The following is a 27,069-nucleotide window of genomic DNA, read 5'->3' as shown; positions in this document are numbered from 1 at the left end:
ATAAGTAAAAAATAAATAAAAGGTATTCCTCCATTCTGGGAAATGTTGCTTTATTCCTTTCTACCATTTCATCAGATTGGGAGGTATTTAAGGACCTGATTCTTATGCAACCCACCTGGAAGTGCGTAAATGCATATGTGTATATATTTACAACAGATCGACCATCACCACCATCATCTAAGGGAGGGGTCACAGATGAGAACACTCACACTCAGTGCATTTCCCTGTAGCCTCAGAATTTGCCAGCAACCCAAGGAGAAACTGGGGCACGTGCCCCTGGACACATAAATCATACTATCGGCACTATTTATTCCTCCGACCTGGAATCCAGAACAGTAACATGTCAGTATAGAAGTGAGAGGAATGTGAAAGTAGAGCTAGAAGCATTTCTCTAAAATGCAAACTGCTAGCATGATCTCCCATGGACCATCATGCCAGAGGAGACCACTCAGTGCCCATCCCAACCTGGCTAGGAGATGGCAGGAGGAGGCACTGAAGCCGAGGCCTGCTTTAAATACCTGCCTCATCACTGCCCAGGAACTGTGTGTCAGAGGAAAGAGGGCAAACTGGTAAGGTTTCTTCAAGAGCCATGGCTGTGGAGCTTCTGCCCCAAACACACACAAGCTAAAATTGGAGACAGTTCTTCCCAGGAAAAAGAAAAACCCTCATTCTCTGACTTCTGGAGGGCTCTTGTCAGAGCTGGAAATGAAAGCAGGAGTCCACCTCAGACTTCTGTACCAGTGTACCCGCTCTGTGAAATGGGACATTTTTTATTTGGTCTCATGATGCCTAGGGAGAGGCCAAGAGCACAGTGGCTGAATCCTTCTCAGACTTTCAGTAGCTTCCTGCATCCTATGTCCAAAATCACTACAGAATCATCTCTGTACATAGGTCAAGCTTTGGGGAATAAAAAGCAGCCTCAGTTTCACAGAAGCGCATAATATGGCCAATTCAGAAACAGCAACAAAGAAGAAACAACTTAGGGGGACTGAGATCAACACACAGAAAATACTCACAAGTTCACTTTGATATTGCACATCAGCGGCCCCATTTTTTTTTTTTTGTCTAATCTCATAGCTAATTAGTTAATAATAAAAAAGAAGGTACACTTCGATGTAAAATACAGAACACATTCCTGGAAATAGCTTGTTCTTTATATTTCATGTCATCACTAAAAACACAAGAGCTCTACAGGCACAGCCAGCCTATTCACATAAACTCAAACTGCACCAAATTTTTAGCAAATGGAGAAAAAGGTGGATGCCTTCAGATTCAACGGATGAAGCTATGGAAATTAGACCTTGAAAATCTCTTAAACTTCTATTTACCCTAGTCATGCAGAAAGGAAGCAAAAAGCACAATTCATTGAAGATCCCAAGCACACTCATGGAGGTAAGCAGGGGGTGGGGGGGGTGCTTTAATCTGAGTCTGGGGGGGAGAAGGAGAGGAGTTGGGTTTTATTTTTGTGGTCTTTGTTTCTCCCCTGTCCACCCCCCTCAGTTCTATTTCACCCCACATTATGTAATACTTTAAAAAATACTATCAAACCACCCAGAAGATAGTCACACTGGACTTGGGAGAGGCACAATTCTTTTGTACACTGTTGACAAACAGCCCTGGAATCACAAGTTATACAGAGAAACATAAGTGAGCATTACAAGCACGAACAGGAACAGGTAAACAACCAGACAGAGGAGCTGACACTGCATAGGAAAACACAGTCCAGTCAGCATTGAAAGAACGCAGAAACGGCACCACTGGGGGGTGGGGGGAGTGTTGCTCCCCTCCCCGCTTTCCTTTCTTTCCTTGTTTGTTTTTGGCTTAAAATTTCTGCTTTGAAAAATGAACTACCAATCACTTTAAGAAGCTTGGACTTGTTTGGGCCCTACTGCAATGCCATTACAGTCGAGAATATACTGTAAACAACCTTGAGGGGCTGGCCGCTGAGGTGGGGTCTTGCTTGAGTCCGGATCCTTAAGTGTTCCACTCTGGAAGACAAAATGCAAAAGAGATAAAAACAAAACTCTGAGCAGATTCCAAAGAGAAACCCTGTGGCTCCATGGCATGAGTGTAGTGGGATCTGATGGGATCCATGGGATCTGGCCTAGAGGCTTCTGTTGTTCCAGAAATGCCTCAAGGGAGATCTCAACATCTGGAGTGTTGCTGGGGCACAGGTCTAGGGGGTCTGGGCCTTAGTCCCATACTGGTAGGCAGTGCCCCCCTCCCCGCTTCTCATTTCCCTCCCTTTTAGACGTATTCTGTTCAGAAGCTTTGAATCTTCTAACAGCATCTGGTTTCTTCTCTGGTGGCTGCCTCCTGTCCAGTTTCCCCTCATACTCATGGCCCGGCTTCCTGAAGGAAAGATCAACACCAAACTCCAGAGAGTGGGTTGCCTTAGGCGATTCCAAGGGTCCTGAGAGCAGGGGCTGGACTAGATGACTAGCCTAGACTTGCTTCACTTCTTCTGTGGAGTTAATTCTGGGGTGGGATCAGCTCTGGGCTGGCTCTGGGGTCAGATCCACTCTTCGGGCTGCACTGGAACCCCCACAGGGAAGGACTTAAAGGAGGGGGCAGTAGTCTGTTTCCCCCCACCCCAGAAACCCTTCTTACCCAGAGGGAAGCAGTAAGATGTTAATGCTAGTAAAAGTGCTCAAGGCCAGGCTGTTTTTCCTTCTCAGATAGCATAATCACATTTTACCCAATAACATGGCTCCACTCCCAAGCTCCCTCTCCTCCCAGCTAGGATTCTGATTATGCCCAGACAGGATCAAATATGCACGTGACTTCAGTTTGTCTTACATTTGAATTAAGGCAGTGAGGACTTGGAGCTTAAATTCAGTAAAAGGGAAATGGTCTGTAAAACCTAAGGGCTGCCAAGTGTGCTGATGGTGATGTCACAGAGGGAGCTGCAAGGGCAAGGCTGTGAAATGGGCTGAGAATGTCATTAGCATTCTCCCACTTCCTCTTTCAGTGCCCCTCGGCCCTACTCCCACATGAAAACCATCTCTCCTCCTGTTCCTTATTTCCTATGGGCCTCTGATTCTTACCATCAGTCTCTTCTCCTGCCTATTAAGGCCTGTTTTCAGCTCCACTCAAGGAGAGCCAAAGTGTTACCCTCTCCAGTGTCATGGTCTTTAACAACCTTGCTTAAAACTGTTCTACTAAGAGGATTTGGGGCAGTGGGAGGCAGGGGGCCTTTGAAATGTCCTTAGCGCCACCACATCAGAGGGTGTGTGTTCTATCTACATTCCCCACCCCCTCACAGATCACAGCAAGCAATCGCACCAATACTTTCCCTCCCCTTCTTCCAAGCCTTGTCATGGGGTCCATGCTTGTTCTGAGCTCTGGCACCAAAATACCCACACCCAACACACCAGCTAGAGACCACACCATCCAGTCAGCAGCAAGACCCATCAGCTTTTCTCTCTCAACATCTAAGATTCACCACCTTCTTCTAACCAATGCTGGTCAGGCCTGTACCATTTCTTGCTTAGACTACTAGACTCCTAGTACTAGTACTCCTACTACTTTACCACTACCAAAATAGTCTCCTCTCTCTCCAATCTATTCTCTCCATGCCTACCTGCTGTTCTCCTATACTCCTTTCCTAATTGTGTCACTTTACTGCTCTAAGTAATTTATAGCTAATGCTGCATATGTGCCAGGTAACATACTGGGAACTTTCATGCAGTATTGCCAAAAACCTCATAAGACCTCTATGAGGTAGATGCTATTATTATCAACATCTCTAATTTTTAGATAAGGAAATTGAGGCCTAGCTAAGTCATGTAATTTTCACAGAGTCACACAGTAGAGGCTGATGCAGCTGGGCTGTGAGGCCAGGCAGTCTGATGCTCATATTTTCTTCCCATTACCAGCAAGATGACAACCACATCCTTCAGGCTGACATCCAAAACTTGCTTCAGCATGGTTGGAATTGACCTTCCTAGCCTTCCCTTTGCCTCATGCCCTAAACACACCTGTTCCCTCTAGGCCTGACCCCTCACTGTTTATTCTCTAGGGTAGGCCACTCCATTGTTTGTGCTGATTATCTTCCAGGAATGCCTTTTCTCCTGTTCTACCAATCCCATCCAACACATCCTAGAGGTTTAAGTCACTTTCTACCTCATCCTTGAAACCTTTCGACTGTGATGTCTTCTCTGAAATCCTGAAACAGCACTTTGGAGACTCATACTACTGAAGAGAGCCTTTGTTTTTATCCTGAAGACTGGGGATGATGCCCCCAAGAAGACAGATGCTTCAGAGAACTATGTGTCTTCATCTTCTCTTGAATTTCCAACAAATACAATGCCCATTGTTTTCAAAGAAAAAGTGGGATATAAGGCCTGGTACAGGAACTATTTATTTAAAAAATTCAAACAGTTGGAATCAGGAATATTTTGGAAAATTCAAGACTATCAAAATTTTACCAACAGCGTCAAGCACAGGGCTGAGTATAATAAGATATCCTTAATAAATGCTTGTTAAATAAATGAACATGCAAACACAGTAACAGTGAAAATCCAAAAAGGACTAGAGTATAAGTCTTTAGAAGACAAATGTTGTTAAATCATAGAAGTTAAATTGTATTGAATTTGGTATCAAATCCAGTGAGCAGCTCTGGAAATGTTCAAGTTAGGGAATTAAAATTGAGGCCAGCAGAGGTATCTGCCTGTATATCAGGTACAGAAGATAAAATTAAAACAAGCCTCAAAGAATCAGAAATTGCTTCCACCAAGACCACCTAACCCAGCTGAAGTCAGGGAAACCTTAGGCCCAAGGGTTCTTTCTCACTGTGATCTCTTCTCTCTCAACCTGGCTGCCAACTGGAGAAGTCTGGGGCCAGGATACAGTGTCTGGTAATGGGTGCACCAGGATAGCAGGATAGCCTTTCTACCTGGGCTTCTCACATGCTCTGACTAGGTTGGGCATCAGCCCCACGTCCCAACACACACACACACACACACACACACACACACACACTGCTGCCTAGGTCTCCAGCAGCAAGTCTTTAAGATTGGGCAGCAGAGTGATTGAGGAATTTAGGTTTTTTGGGTTGGGAAGACCTTGGGTTCGATTCAAATCTGCCACTAACTAGCTTTGTGACCTTGGGCAAGTTATTTCACTCCTCTGCACCCATCTTTCTTCAAAAGAAGTGAGATTATCTATCTATCTATCTATCTATCTATCTATCTATCTATCTATCTACCTACCTACCTATAAGCATTTGACCCTGGTAGGTGCTAAGTAAATGCAGCAGATGATGGTCATGGTGATGCTGATAAGGAATTTCTTCTGAAACTCTGTCTTACTCCCATGATGGAATACCCCCTGCAGTGCTCTATTCCTAGGCTTTGGAGAACTTTATTTAATTGTGATAACAAAGCCTCCTCTGGGCTCCCTGACAAGCCATCAGTGTTATGCCCTCTAATTGACTGAAAAGGATACTCAGATGAAAGACACCAAATTCATACAGTTTGTGGAGCCACTAGACTGTCTCTTGCCAGTTCCCTTTCCCCAAGGCCTCACCTCATACCACTGACTGCTGCCAATCACCTCAGACATTGATCAAGAATAGCTTAAGATGTTCTCCTCTCAGAGAATTGTTATTTTCAGATAGGGCTATGGAAGACCATATAACAAGAGAGCAGAGCCAGGGCCAATGGGCAAAAGCTCTGGAAAAGTAGACTTTCAGTTACAGGAAGAACTTTACATAGCGAAAACAGTAGAAGAGGCTATCTTGGGAGGTGGGTGTGTTCAGCAGAGGCTAGAGAATTACCTGACAAAGATATTGTAGAGATATTCTTTCACTAAACATGAGATAGATTAGGTGAACACCATGGTTCCTTGTATCCTGACAGTTTATGATTCTGGTGGCAGGGTGTGTTGGGGGGGAGGGACTTTAAAATCCCATAGATTAAACTCTAATGGTAGAACACCAGACACTGACTGGATGACTTGACACGGGTAATCATACCAATGAAAGCTGGCCCTGGCTCTTCTCAGCCTAAGAAATATAAAAATAAGACACCCAAGGATAAACTGAGCCCAAAAGTTTCACTTCTAAAAGCTTCAGAGAAAGAGCTCCCAGAGGCGGTCCTTTGAGCTGGAGCCTGGGAATATGCTTTGGCCACCCTTGTCTGGCGCCTAGGGAGCTTCTCCCTTCCCTGGCTCCACTGAGGTTGTGGACTGAAGACTTCCCAGGGACTATGTGGGGCAGGACGAGAGTCCCCTAGGACTGTCCCTTACCAGGCTGAGACTCTCTGGCTCCGCCCACAAGCCTTCCATCTGTTGGGGCTGAGGGGTATTCCCGTGGGGTTTGGCTACCATGGGATCTGTCTCCAGTCACCAAGAACTGCCTGGGATGCTTAATTCCACAGAAGTCTGGCCACTCTGGCGTCACTGCCAAAGTCTGGCCTATAGCCAGCCCACAGCAGGAGCTCATGGCCAGACTGAGCTACGGTTTCCCTCAGGAAGTTGAGTTGACTCAAACAGGTAAGAACGTGTAGTCCAGTGCTTGTGCCCAGCTGCACTCAAAAAAGAAGGGGGAATAAATGGCCTTACAGCCCCTTAAGGGGAAAAACAAACAAACAAACAACCCTGGGCTTATAGAATGACAAAAAGCTCAGAGGTTGTCCATTTACAATGCCGTTGCCAAAAAATTTTACGCTAGAGAGGCTTCAGAAAGGGAAGTCACAGGTTCACTGCTCTTTGGGCTGATAAGCCCCACAAGAGAGCACTGCAACCAATTCTGGTGCTTCTTTAAGGGTGACACCAGTGGAATTAAAATGGGTACATGGAACACACAGGATGGTGAAAAGTGTGGAAATGACATCTTTCCTCATGTGACTTTGAGAAAGTTACTTAATCTCTGAGTCTCAGTTTTTTAAATAGGCAGATTAGAAGGACTAAGTGAGGTAACCGTGGAAACACCTAGGACTGAGTAGAAAATCAAAGTTAGTCAAATGTAAATCTGATCAAGGTCAAGGGCTAGCTTGGGTTGTAATGATCTTCCTGGCCTTAGAGGTGTTTAAACAGGGCCAGGACAAACTCTGATCAGAGATACTGTGGAGGACGTCATCAAGTTGAAGCCAGAGGTCTTCTACAAGCTGTTCTGTCTCTGGGATTCCATTAATTCTTTCATGCATTTTTCATTTCTCTAGGTGTCTGAGATAGGAGACAAGCCTTTCTTAGCTGCAGAGTCTTGAGCCCAGCAAGATGCCAGGGCTACTGGGCCTGAGCAGAGGCACAGGCTTTGAGGGCCTTGGCAAGTAGAGGGCTGCTGCTCTCCATCAAAGCTGGTTGGGCTGGTATCCCACTCTGATGAACCCATTGGGCTTTAGTAATCTGAGAAATCAGGGAGACAGGAGAGAGGCAGGTATAGCTCAGAGGCTCCTCTAGGTTGGCTAAGTTTAGCACTTGGTTTTCAGGAAAGCAAGGGTTTCCCTTACACAAGGTCACAAAGGCCCAGCTCTCTCCATTCTTACTTTCCCCTGTGCTCTGGTGGGGACATGAAAAAGGCATAGTGCCTATTATTGTAGACCACTACCTGAACTGTGGATCAGAAGATCCAGCACTCCTGTGTGACTGTGTGACTCTGGAGAAGTCATTTGCATTCTCTTTGCTGATGTATGAAACAGAGATAGAAATACCAGCCCAAACCATTTCACATAGGGTGGTGAGGCTCAAAATAGTGACTGTGCTTTGTCAACTGTACAGTGCTAGGCAAGGCATTGGTATATGTGACCATCATTACTATTATTTAAATAATAATAAATATCAATCCAAAGGAATGCAGCTTTAATGAAGCTCTAGAATTTCATGTGTCAATGGAGAAAGTATTGTTGGGTGGCTTCCTTTCACCTGGTGCACAGTGGCTCAGTATGTAGGGGATTCTGGGTTAGGCTATACCATGCCCTCTGTATTATCACTAACTTGTTCCAGTGAGGCCCCTGAAGATGCAGAAAAGTCATTTCAGAAACAGTAAATATTAGCTGTTGAGGTAAATGGACAGGCAATCACAGTCTAGGAGAAAAAGCAAGCCCATGGATGAGGGTTTGTGGGGTTTTGTCAAAGGCACCTTTAACTTGCTACCCTGTGGCTTTCAGCAGACAAGCTGGGAGACAGGAGCTCCTATCTGAGGTCCCAGCAGGACGGAAAGCTGAGGAAGGAAAGACACTGAGTGACTCAACTTTTCAGAGTTGTTGGCCCGAGTCCAGCTGCCCCCACCAAGGAGGAAGGCCTGTGCTTGCTCAGCATATCTGAGACAGGAAATTGGGAAAGGGTCTCAGGGTCTGGCCCCAGGAAAGAGGCCAGGCCAAGCTCCTTGCCGGACACGCCACAGAGCTATTCTGATCAGCTCCCCCAGGCTCTGCTCCCCCGGTCTAAGACCCCAGGGGGAATGAGGCAGCAGGAAGGAATGTGGTTGGGAGGTTGTAGGTTCAGTTAGAGCAAAGGGGACAGCATGTTTTCAGGCACCTTGGGATCTTTCTGAGATCACCCCAGCAGTCACCAGTGCCCACCTTCCTTCCTCGGAAAGGTTATAAAAGGTTCCCAAGGATGAGCTCTTCTTCCTCCTCCTTTCACGAGGGAAATTGCTACTCTGAGGGCAGAGCTCATCTCCTGGATTGGGGCCCTCCCATGATCAGTGATTTCCTAAGGACATAAGAAGTGTCCCACGGGGGCAATCCATGAGACCTATGGAGGCACTGAGGGCCAGGTCACCCGAGGTCAGAATGTCAGCTTCAAGTGATTAAAGATGTCCCTTAAAAGTTAAGACAGCCTGAAAATAGTCAGTTTCCCTTAATAGTCTGCTAAAGGATCTGGTCACTAGTGACTTTATCTGAACCTGCTTCAAATCTCACATTTTCAGCTTATACTCACTGGGGAACTAATTCCCTAAAGCCAGTCCTGCTGTGGGAAGCAGGAAGACCTTTCATTTGTCCTAAATTTACTTCTTCTAAGCTATGTGAGTCCCTCTTAGTCTCATGTTTGGGATCTGAGTTGCATCCCTTCACTAACTGCATGGCACTTTAGACCCCACTGAAACCCCTTCTCAGTCTTTGTGTCCTTGTATTCAAGAGACTTCATCTTTTTGAGCCTCTGTGGCTAGAAAGACCTGGCTGGAAATGTTTTCAGTATCTCTTTAGTCCAGAGAACCAGTAAAAAGGACTGGTAGAATGTCCCACCAGAGGCCACAGGCTGCAGGTCTGTGGGCCTCAGTCTTTCGGTTCTGAAGTCTCATCACTGCCCTTTCCAGGTCTGTGGCTAGTACACAGCATCTCAGATCTGGAAAGGGATTTTAAGCTACCTGCACCAACAGCCCTAGCCCCCAGCCCACACTTTCACCATAGCCCTGACATGTACTCATCTTGCCCCTGCAAGAACATCAGCAGTGACGTGGCAGCCACACACACCAGTTCCCAGGGCAGCCATTTCCTCTCCTAGTGTTAGTTTACTCCTGTCTTCCAGCAGGTTTGCCTTTGGGCACCAGGCACCAGAGACCTGAAGGTACTCAGTCATGGGCTCCTTGAGAGTATTGCTATTCAACTGGATCTCCTTTAACATTAAGTCGTTGATTTGCCAAATGCCCCAACCCCCATATTCTTTCCTCTGAGCACATTCTTAGAGTTAGAGGTTGTCCTTGTTTATACTGTGATTCTCAGACTGGAAACCACATTGCAGTTGTGGTCTGATCAGCTCAAGGTAGGGGAAGAGGCTCATTTTCCTCCCGGACACCATATGTGTACTAAATACTTCCAAAGGCTGAGTCTTAGAATCACTTCTCCTGGGTATAACCTGCAAGCCAAACAGAAAGCTCATTGGTGTCTGAAATCCCTGCATTAGCAATTCAGCCCTTTGACTCCGGAAGACATTACAGGAAACTTTAAAAAGTGGAAGCAGTGTGGTGGGGTATGAACAAAGATTCACCACCTGAAGGAGAGCACCAGGATCCCACCTCTGCTGGCGTGACCTGAAGCTTTGTCTACCCGAAGTTCTCTCCTTGGTTCCCAGTAGTCTCAGGAGCAGCATACACCTCTCCAGAGCCCCAGGCTCAACTCAGATCCCAGAAGACAGACCCCAAGGGTTGGTGAATGTGTGGAGGGGATGCAAGGGCATGGCCTATAGGAAGGTTTCAAAAGTATATAGCCTGGAGGCTTTGGCCATCACTGGCCACCAGGTGTCACTGCCACCTTGAGAACAGTCTCCCAAAAGCACTTCAGAGTCACTTGCCCTGGCCAACTCTTAGGGCAGCTCCAAAGCTGGCAGTACAGCCAATCTGAGGCCAGGTTGTCATTAGCCAGATAAGGCTTTGCCACTTGCCTCCCTGCCCTCAGCAACATAGCAGTGCCTTTTACAACCCTGCCCCTATTCCTTCGAACTGGGCACAGCAGCTAGCTTGAGTCTGCTCAAACGACTTTGCTCTTTGTCTTCTATAATTAGTCTGTCTCAGGCTAGGAGGCTGGCTGACAACAAGGTAAGGTGTGCCCTCTACTCACCTCCCCCTCAGCCTCCTTTAGGTGCTCTTCTAGAGTCAAAGAAATGAGAGCTGTAACAGTAGAGCTGCAGACAAGGATAGAGAGGGAGAAAGAGAAAGGTAGATAAATTGTCCTGGTCTTGACCTAGAATACTGGGCAAGAAGCAGCTCTTAGGGCTTGTGACTCAGGCCAGAAGTTCTTTCAGCCTGAGCTGCCAGAGCCATGGAAGAAAGCGGCCAGCAAGAGGGGTCTGATTGTGAGGAATGGAATGTGACTTAATGACAGCACCTAAGGTCTCAGTGTACTGTACAGAGTTCTGGCTGGGACCCAGGTAATGTCCCTTGGCTTATAGCCCTTCTATTTTCACACTACCAAAATCACTCACAGGATCCTGACACCAACTCTAATATGCTTTAAGGGCTGTTAAAGACACTTATACCATCTGGGAACTCATTCAACAAATATGTACTGCAATACCATATCAAGGGGAGGAGAAGGAGGAGTGGTTTGCCTGGGTAGGAGGAGTATTTTAGTCACTGTCATTTGCATAGAATTGCTATCACATAACGATAATAAAAAGCAGACAGACTTAGTTTTGTTATTGTTAACTTTTCTACTGAGGACTGTCTGTATCTGGCCACATCACTCTTGCCCACTCCTCAGTATACTCATGATGTATTCAGTGGCTACAAATTACCAGCTACTCTGCAGGCCCTAGAGACACAGCAGTGAACAGACCCCTACTCTCCAGATCCTTACATGCTACTGGAAGAGTCAAAGGCATAAACAGATGAGAATGATTTTAGCTGATAGCAAGAGCTATGCAGCAAATTCAAGAAGCGGGGGTGGTAGCCGGTGGTACCTTCGGATTGGATGGTTGAGGCAATTTCAGTTGTACTGTCATGAAGGAGCCAGCCATGCAAAAAAAGGGGAAGAGCATTTCAGAGAGAGGACACAGCTGATGCGATGGCCCCTACCAGTGTGGCTGGGGCACAGTGAAGAAGAGCTAGGATGGTATGAGGGCAAAGAGGCAGGCAGGGGTCTACGTGAGTTGCTTGGGAAAAATTGGAAGGAAGACAAATTTAAGGGGAAAAAAAGAGTTCTGTTTTGGCCTTGTTATATTTATGATGCCTTCAGACATGCAAATAAAGATGTCAAGCAAGAGTTAAAAATGTGAATCTGGAGTTCAAGGAGCGGTCAGAGCAGGAGATAGATATGGGCTGGCTGAGATCGCCAAGGAATGTACACAGACCACATTCTAGGGCACCAACATTTGGAGGTTTAACACAAGTGGAGAAGCCAGCAAAGGAGGTGAGAAGGAGAAATCAATGAGGTAGAATGAAGACCAGGCAAGAACAGGGTCACTGAGGCCTGGAAAGGAAAGTGTTTTAAGAAGGAGGGAGTGTGGGCAACTGCATCAAGGCTACTGAGAAGTCATGCAAGATAAGAAGATGGGAAGATCAGAACTCAGTGACTTGGAGTCACTGTGACAAGAGCAATTTCAGTGGGATGGTGGGATTGGTTATTATTTCATTTTTCTAAATGGCAGATGTTTGTGGGTAGATGTGAAAATCTTCTAGAGAGAAGAAATTGATGATGGAGAAAATAGGGATAACTTGAAAGCCAAAAGGATGTGGCATCCAGATCACCAGTGAAGGGTGGGTCTTAGAAGCAGATCATGTGGCTAAAGATGCAGATTAACTGGCAGATGTAATAGTGGGAATATGGAAGCAATCTGGTCTGACACTCCATGGGCCTGGAGCCAGGATGACTGAAATGTCTCCTCAATCATAACCAGTGGAAATATGCTATCATCAGGGAGAAATAGGAGGTGGAAATATGACCAGTTCAGTCATGACTTCCATCCCAAGTAGCAGCATTTTGCCAAGTGTGACAGACTGGTATTTCTGTCTTTAGGGGGGCTGGGGTCAAGGCACAAGGTTCAGGAAGAAACTAACAGAGAATATAAGAAGGTACCATCTGACCAATGGTGATGACCTCTGTGAATTCAGTCATGATATGAATTTAGAATATGAAAATCTTTTGGACAGGAACTATATCTCATTCATCACTGTAGCCCTAAGTCTAATGACTAATTTTAAGCACATATGTTGGGCTAGGCCTGTGCTAGTCAGTGGAAAGACAGATGAAAAAGGCATGTCCCTTGCCCACAGGGTCTGAAATATTCAAGAAACATTGGCTAAGCTAATTTAATCATATATGGAGTAAAGAATTTGGCCTTGCCCAAAGAGAAATCTGGCCTTTGTCCCCCAACTCCTGGGAGGTAAGAAATCTGGCCTTTGTCCCCCTACTTTTGGAAGGAAAATTCTTGGGATTTCCTGAGCAATAGGAGTGTCCCTGTTATTTGTGGTGAGAGCCCTCAGATCACATTTGATAATATATGCTGATGAGGTGACTCACAGTAGCCCGTGGGGCCACATGGTATTAATTTGACTTTGAGGTATGGTGATACTGGAGACCAAGTTCAAACAGGTGATCAATCAGTCGAGCATAACTGTTACATGAAAACCAATAAAAACTATGAACACCAAATCTCAGATGAGCTTCCCTGATTAGCACCATGTGTACTGTCACATAAGGATGCTGAGAGGTTAATGGGTCCTTAGGACAATGAAAGCTTCATGTTTGGAATCTCCCATACTCTGCCCTGTGCATTCTTCCTTTGGTTCATTTTTGAGCTGTATCCTTTCCTATAATACACCTGTGAGTATAACAGCTTTCAGTAAGTTATGTGAGTCCTTCCAGAGAACTCTTGGGAACTCTGAACTTTCTGTTGGTATCAGGAGTGAAGGCAGTCTTGTGGAAGACTGTACTCTCAGACTTTGCAGTTGGGCTGACTCCAGGTTTCATGTGACTTTAGAATTCAAAGGGATCTAGATATCATCTGATCCAACTTCATTCCGTAAGTGAGGAATTAGAGACTTAGAGATGGGGAAAGACTTACCCAAGGTCACATAATATCAGGATAGAGTAGGACGAACCCCTGAGTGTCCTAACTCCCAGCATAATGTGCTTCCCACAATATCTTAGTGTAGCTTTGAATGTGAGCCTGAGCAGAGAAAAGCTTATCCTTGAGCCAGTCTGGCTTTGCTACAAGGGGATTTTTGTAGGAGCTCCTATATCTAGGAAAGCTTATTCCTTACTATGTTTCTTACCTCCCATTTTTCTTTAGAATATTTAAGTTGCAATATGTAATGTTTGCAGAGTAAGGGGCTTGTACCAAAATAGAACTAATGCTTTTTGTGGGGTGGACAATATTTTTTGGTGATTTCTTTGTTACTGAACTTTTATGCTTCAGATATCATTTCTGTATAATCTAAATTTCATTGCTAGAAGACATGTTAGCGTTTTTTTTTGTTCAGTCCTTCATTTTACACATGAAGATGCTGAGACACAGAAACAGAAACAGGACGATATCTATCCCAGGTCACTTGGTGAGTCAGTGGCAAGGACAAGGCTGAACTTAGGTCTCCTCTTCATTCTAGTCCAAAATGACTTTCCTGTAGAAGGCCAAGAGAGTTGTGCACACTCCTGTTTATAAAAGGACTTCAGGGATCCTCAAAGAATCCCAGAACAGCCCATTTTTGTTTATCTTGCCTGGGCAGCATGAGCCTGTCCTACTCTGTATAAATTCTTTAAGCTGCAACCAGATGTTCTCTGTATTTCTCAGGAAGGAGGCTACCTGTTACTGTTCCTCCCAGGCAGGGACAAGCAACAATCTGCTGATCCATTAGCTTTACAAAATCATAAAATCTAACCACAGATCTGATATTTTTAAACCAGGAAAGTTTGTTTGTTTGTTTGTTTATTAAAATTTTTTTAAGTTTATTTATTTTTGACAGAGACAGAGTAGGAGCATGAGCTGGGGAGAGGCAGAGAGAGGGAGAGAGACACAGAATCCGAAGCAGGCTCCAGGCTCTAAGCTGTCAGCACAGAGCCTGACGCAGGGCTCGAACTCACAAACTGTGAGATCATGACCTGGGCTGAAGTCATACGCTTAACCGACTAAACCACTTAGGTGCCCCGAAAGTTTTTTTATCACACCAAATTAAGTATAAATTTTAAATAATGGGATTATATCTCTAACAAGCAATTAATCTTTGTTCTGTTAATTACCCTATTGTAATTCTCTAGTGACTAACGTTCCTGATGTACAGAAACAGATGCTTGCACCTGCCCAGAGGTTTGACACAGCATGAGCCTGCTACAGAAGGTATGAGACACCCGTAAGAGCTGATATATGATAGCATCCCACTGCAGGTGGCTACTCTCAACTTGGACACCAGAAGTAAATCTATTAGCCCAGAAACTCCCATTTATCCAACATCAGCCAGAATAGAAGTATTTTACTCAAATTTTCAGAGCTCGAAAGGTATTTAGATCTATCTAATATTATAGGTGGAGAAACTGACATCCAGAGAAAGAATTGACTTACGAATGGTCACACTGTTTTAATTTAGTCATTTCTACAGAAATATTTCTCATACATTAAGTTTCTAGCTTTCTTAAACAGCATGTGGAATACTGACTTACAAGTAACTGATTCTTGATGGTTCAGGTCCATTATTTTGAATATCAATCATGCTCCTATGCTATGATTCTGTGATATTCAAATGATAAGAAGAAAATGTGGGGTAATTTGCTTCTATACCAAATAATCCAGGCTGGTTTATCCTGTTTTTCCCTCCCCCACTCCTCTTCTTTCTTACTGAAGTATTTTGAGAATCCAATTACTTGGCTTCTGTTTGCAGTATAATCCCAGTGAGGCACTGATCTTTAGGAAAGGGGGTGATAATATCGAAGCCTAAGGTCGCAGGGAACCCAAGCCCAGAGGCTGCTTACTTACTTAATAATAGCAAGTAACTTTTATTGAACACTTATGATACACTATGTATGCTATATTTTAGGTTCTTTACTTCATTTAATTCTCATAATAACCCTAGGAGAGGGGTGCCATTGTCATCTCTGCTGAGCCACATATAAGTGTCTAAGGTCACAAAGCCAGTAAATAGAGGGTCCAGGATTCAAACTTGGGTAGTTCTCTCTTTAAAGCCTATACTCTGAAATCACTATTCTATTCTACCTCTCTAATTGTCTTAAGTATGAAAGAAAGAAAATTTCTGAGTGATTTTCACGTACAAGTAATAAAACTTGAACCCTAGAAAGCGTAGTAATTCCCACCCACCACCCACCCCCCACTGCCCCAAATCACACAGCTGTTTAGGGGAACAGCTAGACTAGGATTCAGTTCTTAGATTCATTATCTCAAGCTCTTACCACTTCATTATGCAAAAATTCAGCGGGAAGAAAGTTAGGGGATATTTTTGCAAAGTGAGATATCTCCTAGATGGGATTTAACACCCTCAGTCTTGCCTTTCTTTGGCCCATTCTAGAGCCACAGGACCTGAGCCACAAAAGCTTCAGTGTGGATTTCCCACCTGAGGTTTGGATTCTGTCGCTGTGAATGTGACTGGTCATGAGTCACATACCATAGTCAACTGAAGAAAGCTGTCTCTCTCCCTTAGAAAGGAAAGCAGATTTCTAGTTTGAGCTTTACCTTGTTACTCTCTTCCAGAATGAGGGAAGAGAATGACCCCCTCTTCTCTCTAGACCAACATATTTCTTTCTTTTTAAAATTTATTTATTTATTTTGAGAGAGAGAAAGAGAGTACAGGGGAGGAGTAGAGAGCAAGAAAGGGAGAGAGAGAATCCCAAGCAGTCTCCATGCTGTCAGCGCACAGCCCAACATGTGGCTCAATCTCATGAATCAAGAGATCATGAGTTGGATGCTTAATGGACTGAGTCACCCAGGCACTGCTAGACCAGCAGATTTCTGATAAACACCCTTCTTTCTCTACAAATGCAGCAGAGCCCTCATAGACAGTAAACACTTGTTGAGAGGTCAGACCCAGCACCCCCTCAGAGACCCCTCCCATTTAAAAGTGGGAGTATCCCAAGGGAAAATGGGCTATGGTTCCCCCAGAGACTTCAAGTTCAGAGAGAAGAGAGCCAATACTCCATTTCTGGACAGTTCTATAGCTGCTATTGCAGACTCCTAATAAGAAGCCTCCTCCATCTTGGAGCCACCAAAGTCTAGAGCAGTGGGCTTGGGAATGGTTCTTGGTTCTCCCATGTCTCTTCCTGCTGCTTACCTGTGGCTGCTGGGTGGTTAAGGGTCTCTGAGGGGACAGGACAGGGGTCCTGGACAGCAGCTGGTTCATCTTGCTGATGACCAGTTCGGTGATGAGTTGTCTGTCTTCCACCTGGTGTTCACCAATCAGTGGCATACTACAGTCCATGACCTGGTGGAAGATGTAGCTCAGGTTAGGAAAGAGTCTGGAAACATCAAAGGCCTGGAATAGACTTTTAGAATGAGTAGGACATAAGGCATCAGAGATAGGTTGGGGATGAAACTGGCATTCTTATCTTGAGCTGGAAGCAAGTTCTTTTGCAGAAATAGACCTGTGTCCCCTTCTCTGGCAAACCTTTGCCTAAGGTCCTCCCCACCAAACTTTACCCAGGCAAGGGCTCAGTGAGGTTGAAAGATTGGTAGCTGAAGAAGAGAGTATGGCTCTAGGGCTCAGAGGTTTGCAGGCAGGACACATGAAGGTCACTCCCTAACTTCTAGTTAAGAGTAGGCAGTTTTCGTCTCTGAGATTTTTCACCCATGCAGTTTCTGTCTCCACACATATTCTGCCCATTAAACAACTAGATTTCTGCTTTTGCTCATGACCTGGGATTCCTTCCCTTTCACCACCATCCTGATTCTTCCTGTACCTCAATGTCTGGGTAAATGTTTTCCTCCTTTAGGAAGAGACTGCCTAACCAGGACCATAGACCCTGTAGTCCAGCTCTCATTTATGATGAGAAAACAGGCCCACTGAGAGAGGGGACGTATGATTATCCAGGACACTACATGCCAAGCAGATCATGGAGTAGATTCTGAAGCTCACTTTGGGCTCCTGACACAAATCCTCTGCAAACACCACCAACTCCTGGCAAGGAGCCTTTCCTGTTCCCAGAAAGATTGGGCAAGAAAGTGTATGAATGATTCGTACTGTTACTCACTTTCCCTTTAATATGGGAAAAGGGAGTCAGCAAAGTTGTGTTAGAGGACCAGACTGAATAAAGTATCTCTAAGCCTCAGAGAGATGCTAAGAAGAATCTCCTGCATCCAGGAGACCTAAGCTCTAGCCCAGATTGAGACACCAATTCACTCCATGGCCTTGAGCACACGCTCATGGCATTGGGCTTTAGTTTTCTCATCTACAAAATGAGACTGAACCGAATGATTCCCAAGTCCAGCTTTCTAAGACCAAGAATGGTAAATCACTACAGTGTTCCCAGAGGAACAGCATTAGACTAGAACTCCAGGAACCCAGACCTGGCATCTCTTACCCTTGATGTGGGTCAGCCGAGCTAGTTGCAAACAATAGCTTCCTACTGGTGAAGATGTTTTGCTATGCACAGCCATTGGACGTATTGAGTGGGAACCATCCCCTGGCCTCAGAGACTAAATGCGGTTTGGGCAGCCCACATAGTTCTCAAGCCAAGAGCGTGGCCTCCAGCTTTGGGGGGTGTCTCTTACTGAGATATTCCTTGGGCCAGACTTACCTCAAAAATGTAGTCTTTCCCATCTTTACCATGTACAGCTTTGACAGCACAGATATCCAGGCCACCAAACATCTCAGAGCAGGTATCCACCCACAGCTTGTACCTGGAGGTGATGGGAAGGTGTTCTGAGTCTGGGATGTTAGCTCATATCAAACCTGCTTGCTACTGCATGCTCTCCTTCCTGTCTCCAGCTCTCCCATTCCACCCTTCTCCTCCTTCCCTCCCTCTACCCCCATCAAGCACATTGCCTTCTGTAGAATGCCCTCTCACTTTGCTCTCCAGATCCCACCCATGTTTCCAGGCTCAAAGCAGGTCTCATATACTCTAGGTGGCCTTCCTTGGCTATTCCAGTACATAGTAACTGCTCCTTTCTTGGAGCTTCTACATAGTGTTCAGTCTTTATCTTCATAATTTAGCATATAACCCAGTCCTGCCTGATCTCATTACCTGGCTACTTGGGCCTTTGTGTTCTGTCCTGATTAGAGGCTCCCTTTGGGCAGGAGTCACTTCTTTCACCTCTTCATCTAGGGCAGTTGGGCTGGGGGGTGGACAACTTCTCTCACTCACCTTTCTGACATGGCAATCTGCTCCAGCATTGCAGAGCCAGTGTTTGTCTTCCAGTTCCCTGAGATCGACGTCCTCCTGTAACAAGGTCCCACCAGGATAGGACAGGCAGTGAGCCGTACTAGCAAGATGGGGACATGAAACTTTCCAGAATTTTAGTTCACTGCTGCTTCCCCCACTTGCTTCTTGCCTCAGTAGCCAAGGCACCTTTCTGCTGAGCCTAGAAGCTGGCTACCTCTGCCAAACCCTGCCCTCAGTGTCCTCCTCCTCTCTATAGTCCAGCCCAGACTGCTGTGGCTCCAGGGAGGTTTCCCAGATCTTTTCCATCAGATGAACACTTATTTTCCCGAACCCCTAAAGGACGTTGCCTATACCTCACTTATAATCCTAGATCTACTTTTTACATTAGCTATTTGAGCTAAGTCTTATGTGTACAAGTCTATAAACCACTTGCAGCCTACCCACTTAGTATCTGGGCTGAGTTGGTATATACAGACTGAATTCTATTGATCTTGGGAACACTCTCAGGGTTCCGTGGCTTCCTTACTAGCTCACTTATTTATTCATTCAACAGTTAATTTCTGACAGTCTGCAGTATTAACAATGTGACTCTGGGCAAGTCAGTTAACTTCTTCAGGCTTAAGTTGCCTCATCCATCAAATGCAACTGATAGAATCAAGTCACCGACCTGTGACTTCTCTGCTGTGCCCTCTGCACCCTCTCCATCCATGAGCAGGTATTAGAGTCAACTAGTCTTGGACTAAATTGGAGGTAGATGACCTGGTTTCTGTTCTGGATTTGCTCTTAACTGGCTGGGTGACCATGGGCAAGTCACTTCACTTCTCTGAGCCTCTTATTCCTGTGTAAACACAGGTTTGTCATGAGGATCAATTGATACAGTTTTAAATGAATTGTAAAACACCAAAAATAGGCCTTCTTAATTATTAGTCCTCACTCATACAGAGTCAAGAGGAAGGGGATTGCCTAGGGGACAGAAAAGCCCTGCTCACACTACTGACAGAGCCATTCATGTGCTGCCCTTGTCACGTGATACCATTTGGAGACTGGATGCACGTGGCAGTCTCCACTCAGCAGTTCCCAGGAGTACCTTCTCCAGAGGTCTGGTCTCAGACACTGAGAAATCTAGACATATGGCTACTTTTCAGAGCCCTGAGGCAGCCTAGTTAGTTGACTGATATGGTAATACGAACCCCTCACATTTGTACGGTACTGACTACTTTCCAAGGCTCTTCCTCCACAACCCCCTCACCAGAGCCTCAGTGCAAACCCCTGTTGTGAGTAGGCTGACATCCTCAAACCAACTTTACAGACAAGGAGATTAAGACTCAGAAAGGTTAAATGACTTGCCGAAGGTTATGTATCTAGTGAAATTAGACATCAGATAAAAAATCTAAGACTCTTGATTCCCTCATTGTGCTGTGCTCCCCCCATACCCCACGGCCTAGTTCAGAAAAAAACAAACAACTAACAGCTGACTGACTTGCAAAATCTGAGTAGAGACACACATAATAAAATCATAATAAAATAAGATCATAATAAAAATAGCACTGTCTTCCTAACACTGGTGGTTTACGGGTGTGTCCCTGTGACCAGGCTGAGCTCCTCAAGGGCAGGGGCAAAGAATCACTCGCTTCCAGGTCCCCAGCACAGGGCCACGGTACAAATACTGTCCTGGAAACTGAGTAAGTAATAATGTCCCTTACACTTCACACCTTTCTCTAACAATGAGAATACAGGGCATAGATCCATACAGGCTACCTGGGACCTAGGGGAGTGTAAGGAGCACCCAGAAGCCACTCAGTGACAGCTCAACTACCTCTCAGGACTTGAAGGTCATCTGACCTCCACAGACAGATGCACATTATCACCTACTGAGAATAGAGAGGGAACAGCACCCTCTTTTCACCAAATATGGCTGTCTCTGGATCTCTAGGGTGAGAGCTAAGGGAGAAGGGAAGACTCTTAAACCTTATTGTGGCTATTACCAGGTCAATTCCTTCTGAAAGCAAGGGGATAGCTAAAAGCTTGGGGAAGAGGAGCTGCGAGAACCTGAATATTCACCTAAATCACTGCCCCTTGCAAATCAAAAAGTAAGTAAATGTTTTCTAAAGTTTCTTTGGTTGCCTATCCTTCATAAATATTAGAGGATTCTCTTTTCTTATGCTTCAATGAAAATGCTTTTGGAAACCTGAACCTTAAAAAAGTGGCAACTCCTTTTAAAGATCAAGGTACTCTTGCTCCACTGTCATAAACATTTTGTATTTATGTATTTACTTTTAAAAGTAAAGGATAGGAAATCTGCTTTCCTAGGTGCCTACACATATTGATTTTTCTGCTTCTTTTAGCTACTTTTTATAATGATCTTTTAAACGATCTTGTCTTACATTGTGTACAATTTTAAAACAACCCTAAATTCCTTTCTGAAGCAGTAAGATTTTAAATAAAAAATTATAAACTTTTAAAAAGCAGTAATCTAGTCCAAACAAGTAAAAATGATTCTGTGCTTCAGTCCTGTACAAGGGCTCTTCCCTGAGTACTTACTGGCTGCCTACTCTGTGCCTGCTGCTACACAAGCTGATGGGGTTGCAGAGATGGTTCCACTGTCCCTCCCCAGGGAGTTCAGAGGAGGGTGACAGGAATTCCTGTGTGTGAAGAGGGCTAAGCTAGAGGTGTGTGCAGAATTATGAGAAGAAGGAGGTGTAGGGAAGGGCTCCTAATTCCAGGGGTGGGGAGTACAAACACTGAAGGGAGATAATGATGGAAGAACAGTGGAAATGGCTGGGCAAGGGAAAGGGAAGCTGCTCAACCTTAAAGTCTGCTCAAGTGCTGAGCGGCAAAGTCAAATCCTGGTTATAATGTTCTTGTTTGTAAAGGAAATACTATGCTATATTTATTAAAAAGTGAGAGGCTAATATTTCCAAAATTGGAATTATAATAAGCTATTTGCATTCTTATGTATATTATAGAAGATCAGGTCATCCTGAAATCTTTTCTTTCTCTAAATTCAAATGGAGGAAACTTTTAACTTTCCATTCTGGCAAATGGACACAGTCATGTGGAGAAGTCATCTCTTCTCATAACCAATAAGCTTTTAATGCTCTGTAGTCTTTTCAGGGCTATATATTTTTATTAGGAGTGTCTTAACCTTTTCTGAGTTCTGGCAGCCTGGTGAAATCTATGGATTCCTTTCAATGTATAAAAAGGAATCCTTTATGTCTAAAGGAGCTAGAAAAGGAATAGCAAATAAAGCCTAAAAAAAGAGACAGAGAGAGCAGAAGAAGGGAAATAATAGAGATTAGGGCAGAAATAAATGATACAAAAACAAACAAAAAACAGATCAAATCAATGAAATTAAGAGTTGGTTCTTTGAAAGAATTAATATAATTGATAAACCCCTACCCAGACTTAAAAAGAAAAGAGAAAGCACCCAAATAAATAAAATCATGAATGAAGGAGGGAGAGATCACAACCAACACCACAAAAATACAATTATAAGAGAATATTATGAGAGGCGCCTGGGTGGCTCAATCGGTTAAGTGTCCAACTCTTGATTTTGGCTCAGGGTTCAAGCCCCGCATCAGACTCTGCGCTGAGAGCACGGAGCCTACTTTGGATCCTCTCTCTCCCTCTCTTTCTGCCCCTCCCCTGCTCATGCTCTCTCTCGCTCAAAATAAATAAACTTCAGAAAAAAAAAGTAGAATATTATGAAAAATTATATCCCAACAAACTGGGCAATCTGGAAGAAATGGAAAAATTCCTAGAAACATACAAACTATCAAAACTGAAACAGGAAGAAATAGAAAACTTTAACAGATTCATAATAAAGTTAATCAATAATCAAAAATCTCCTAAGAAACAAAAGTCCAGGGCCAGATGGCTTCCCAGAGGCATTCTACCAGACATTTAAAGAAGAGTTAATACCTAATCTTCTCAAACTATTCCAAAAAATAGAAATGGAAGGAAAACTTCCAAATTCATTCTATGAGGCCAGCATTACCTTGATTTCAAAACCAGACAAAGATCCCACTGAAAAGGAGAACTACAAGCCAATATCCCTGATGAATATGGATGCAACAATTCTCAAGAAGATACTAGCAAATCAAATCCAACAGTATCTTAAAAGAATTATTCACACAACCAAGTAGGATTTATCCCTGGGCTGTAGGGCTGGTTCAATATTCACAAATCAATCAATATGATATGCCACATCAATAAAAGAAAGGATAAGAACCATGTGATCTCTCAATAAATGCAGAAAAAGCACTTGAGAAAATACAGCATCCATTCTTGATTTAAAAAAAAACCCTCAACAAAGTACCTCAACATCATAAAAGCCATATAAGAAAGACCTGCAGCTAATATCATCTCAATAGGGAAAAACTGAGAGCTTTTCCTCTATGGTCAGGAACAAGACAGGGATGTCCACTCTCACCATTATTATTTAACATAATACTGGAAGTCTTAGCCTCAGCAATCAGATAACAGAAAGAAATAATAGGCCTCCAAATTGGCAAGAAAGAAGTCAAACTTTCACTATTTGTAGATGACATGGTACTCTAGGTAGAAAACCTGACACAGTCCATGAAAAACTTGCTAGAACTAATACATGAATTCAGCAAAGTTGCAGAATATAAAGTCAATGTACAGAAACCTGTTGCATTTCTAAACACCAATAATGAAGTAGCAGAAAAAGAAATCAAGGAATTGATCATTGCATCAAAAACAATTATACACCTAGTAATAAACCTAACCAAAGAGGTAAAAGATCTGTACTCTGAAAACTATAGAACACTTATGAAAGAAATTGAAGGTGACAAAAAGAAATGGGAAAAAATTCCATGCTTATGGACTGGAAGAACAAACATTGTTAAAATGTCTATACTGCCCAAAGCAGTCTACACATTTAATGTAATCCCTATCAAAATACCACCAGCATTTTTCACAGAATTAGAACGAACAGTCCTAAAATTTGTATGGAACAACAAAAGACCTCAAATAGCCAAAGCAATCCTGAAAAAGAAAAGCAAAGTTGAAGGCATCATGATTGTGGACTTTAAGCTATATTACAAAGCTGTAGTCATCAAGACAGTAAGTTACTGGCACAAAAACAGACACATAGATCAATGGAACAGAATAGAAAACCCAGAAATGGACCCACAGTTATATGGTTAACTAATCTTCAACAAAGCAGGAAAAAATATCCAATAGAAAAAAGACAGTGTCTTCAACAAAGGGTGTTGGGAAAAATGGATGGCGACATGTAAAAGAATGAAACTGGACCACTTTCTTACATCACACACAAAAATAAATTCAAAATGGATAAAAGATCTAAATCTGAGACAGGAAACCATCAAAATCCCAGAGGAGAACACAGGGAGCAACCTCTTTGACCTTGGCCAGGGCAACTTCTTACTAGACATGTCACCAGAGGCAAGGGAAACAAAAGCAAAAATGAACTTTTGGGACCGCATCAAAATAAAAAGCTTCTGCATGGCAAAGGAAAGAATCAACAACATTAAAAGGCAGGCTGTGGAATGAGAGAAGAAATTTGCAAATGACATATCTAATAAAGGGTTAGTATCCAAAATATATAAAGAACTTAACAAATTCAACATTCAAAAAGCAAATAATCCAATGAAGAAATGGGCAGAAGGCATTAATAGATACTTTTCTAAAGAAGACATCCAGATAGCTAATAGACACATGAAAAGATGCTCAACATCACTCACCATCAGGGAAATACAAATCAAAACCACGATGAGATACCACCTCACACCTGTCAGAATGGCTAAAATGAACAACACAAGGAACAACAAATGTTGGTAAAGATGCAGAGAAAGGGGAAGCCTCTTACATTGTTGGTGGGAATGAAAACTGATGAGGCCATTCTGGAAAAGAGTATGGAAGTTCTTCAAAAAGTTAAAGATAGAACTAACCTATGATCCAGCAACTGAACTTCTAGGTGTTTGCCCAAAGGATACAAAAATACAGATTTGAAGGGATACATGTACCCCAATGTTTATAGCAACATAAGAGCTCAAATGTCCATCGACTGATGAATAGATAAAGAAGATGTGGTATGTACACACACACACACACACACACACACACACACACACACACACACACACACACTGGAATATTACTCAGCCATCAAAAATAATGAAATCTCAGGGTGCCTGGGTAGCTCAGTTGGTTAAGGGTAAGTGTCTGACTTTGGCTCAGGTCATGATCTCACGGTCCATGAGTTCGAGCCCCACATCAGGCTCTGTGCCAATAGCTCAGAGTCTGGAGCCTGCTTCAGATTCTGTGTCTCCCTCTCTCTCTGCTCCTACCCCATTCACACTCTGTCTCTCTCTCAAAATTAAAATAAAAAAAGAAAAGAATGAAATCTTGCCATTTGCAATGACATGGATGGAGCTAGAGTGTATTATACTAAGAAATAAGTCAATTAGAGAAAGACAAATACCATATAATTTCACTCCTGTGTGAAATTTAGGAAACAACATAGATGAATATATGGGAAGGGAAAAAAAAAAGAGAGAGGGAGGCAAACCATAAGACACTCTTAACAAAAAAGAACAAATTGAGGGTTGATGGAGGGAGTTGAGTAGTGGGAGATGGGCTATGTGGGTGATGGGTATTAAGGAGGGCACTTGTTATGATGAGTACTGGGTATTATATGTAAGTGATGAATCACTAAATTCTGCTCCTGAAACCAACATTATACTATATGTTAATGAACTAGAATGCAAACAAAAATCTAGGGGAAAAAACCCCAAAATCTCTGTGATTACCTTTAGTGACAAGGTCACATGTGCTGTTACTACTACTGTAGCCTGTTGTCTTGGTTTATAACTGAGGAGATGCCAAATTTCACTTAGAGGCTAGTGAAAATAAATATTAATTTTATTTCTCATCTTAGTTCATGGGCCCTCCTCTGACATGAAAGGAACTCAGGCTAGGAGTCCCTGGCTTGTATGGCACTCTCTTTCTGTTCTCTGCCTTTTGGGCCAGATGAGGTTAAACTGAGAGTTGACTGCTACCTGGAGCCTCAGATTTTCCACTGGGCTGAGGAGAAATTGAAGAGTATGTGCTGAGACCCCAACCCCACTCACATATAAGCCTTGTAGTTGTTGCCTATCTTCTGGACCCGGATGTCATACTTGGCATCAATGAAAGGCTCTGCTGTGGCATAGGTCTGGGTGAGAGCCACCACACTAGCAATGTCCTGGAAGTCGTAGTGGTTTTCCACTTTGACCTAATGTTGAAGCAAGGCAGAGAGGGAGAAAAGGAGACACACAAATGCAGATACTGAGAATCACAAGAACCCTGAGCTAAACCCATCAAGATGTTGCTCATCCAGATGCAAACCTGGATGCCACATCTCCAGAGGAAGCCCTTCCTCTCTAGCTTCCCCTCCTAGAACTCAGGACCCACACTTGCTACAAAGGGCCCAAGGCCCAAGCCTGTACTCTGTTTGTTGGAAAAGGTCTGTTTGGGTAACACTCATGCCTTCAGAGGGGCCAAATCACCTCCTTGGAAAGAATTCATAGAGAAAGGAGCCAGTCCATAACCAGGCTCTCTGAAAATTACCCTTCTTGGCCTCAACCCCAAAGTGCAGCAAACCCTGGCCTTACCTTGCCCATGCCTGAGTGAGCATGGCCAATCTTCACCACCACAGGGAATGTAGGCAGTGTCAGCTGAAAGCAGAGGAGAAAGGAATGAACTGGTCAGAGTGTGCCTCACTTTCTGTGGAATCTTACAAGTATTTTTCTTGGTAATACCCTTGGAAGGGCCCTTTAAAGTACCAGCCCAACCTACTTGGTTGACAAATTAAAAAACTGAGGCCCATAGAGTGACAGTGACTTGCCCCTCTCTGCCACTAAGTACTCTTTACATCTTTAAAATTCATTGCTTCAGCCTTCTCTGCATTAGACAAACTCTGGGCAGGACCTGTCCTTAGCCAAAGAGAAGTAAAAATAAATAAATAAATAAATAAATAAATAATCTTTGAAAGGGTGAATTTTGCTGTATGTAAGTTGTATTTTAATAAACCTGAATTTGAAAAGAAATGTACCGGGGCTACTGGGTGGCTCAGTTAGTTAAGCGTCCAACTCCAGCTCAGGCCATGGTCTCATGGTTCGTGAGTTCAACCCCTCATCAGTCTCTCTGCTGTCAGGACAGAGCCCACTTCGGATCATCTGTCCCCCTCTCTCTCTGCCCCTTCCCCAATTGCTCACTCTCTCTCTCAAAACTAAAAAAGTAAACATTAAAAAAAAAAGAAAGAAATGTATCTTTGTGGTTTTTTTAAAAAATTTTTTAATGTCTATTTATTCTTGAGAGAGAGAGAGAGAGAGAGCACTAGCAG

At 43.8% G+C, this 27,069-nt stretch overlaps 1 protein-coding gene across 1 annotated transcript in view; it reads right to left on the bottom strand.

Moving 5' to 3' along the window:
• The window catches only part of SYN2 (synapsin II), a 196,111-nt gene that overhangs the window by 5,789 nt on the left and 163,253 nt on the right, over nt 1-27,069 (bottom strand). The window contains exons 6-11 of the mRNA XM_019428129.2: nt 26,339-26,401; nt 25,817-25,959; nt 18,681-18,755; nt 18,114-18,216; nt 16,652-16,801; nt 1,928-1,988 (exon numbers count right to left, since the gene is read on the bottom strand). Coding sequence (XP_019283674.1) covers nt 1,928-1,988; nt 16,652-16,801; nt 18,114-18,216; nt 18,681-18,755; nt 25,817-25,959; nt 26,339-26,401 — 595 coding nt within the window. The remainder of the gene's footprint in view (nt 1-1,927; nt 1,989-16,651; nt 16,802-18,113; nt 18,217-18,680; nt 18,756-25,816; nt 25,960-26,338; nt 26,402-27,069) is intronic.

The sequence above is a fragment of the Panthera pardus genome, unplaced genomic scaffold, assembly GCF_024362965.1.
Source record: "Panthera pardus isolate Hobbes unplaced genomic scaffold, ASM2436296v1 HiC_scaffold_8, whole genome shotgun sequence".
Lineage (NCBI taxonomy): Eukaryota > Metazoa > Chordata > Mammalia > Carnivora > Felidae > Panthera > Panthera pardus.
Note: the sequence above shows the minus strand (reverse complement) of the source record. Positions and strands in the feature narration are given on the sequence as shown.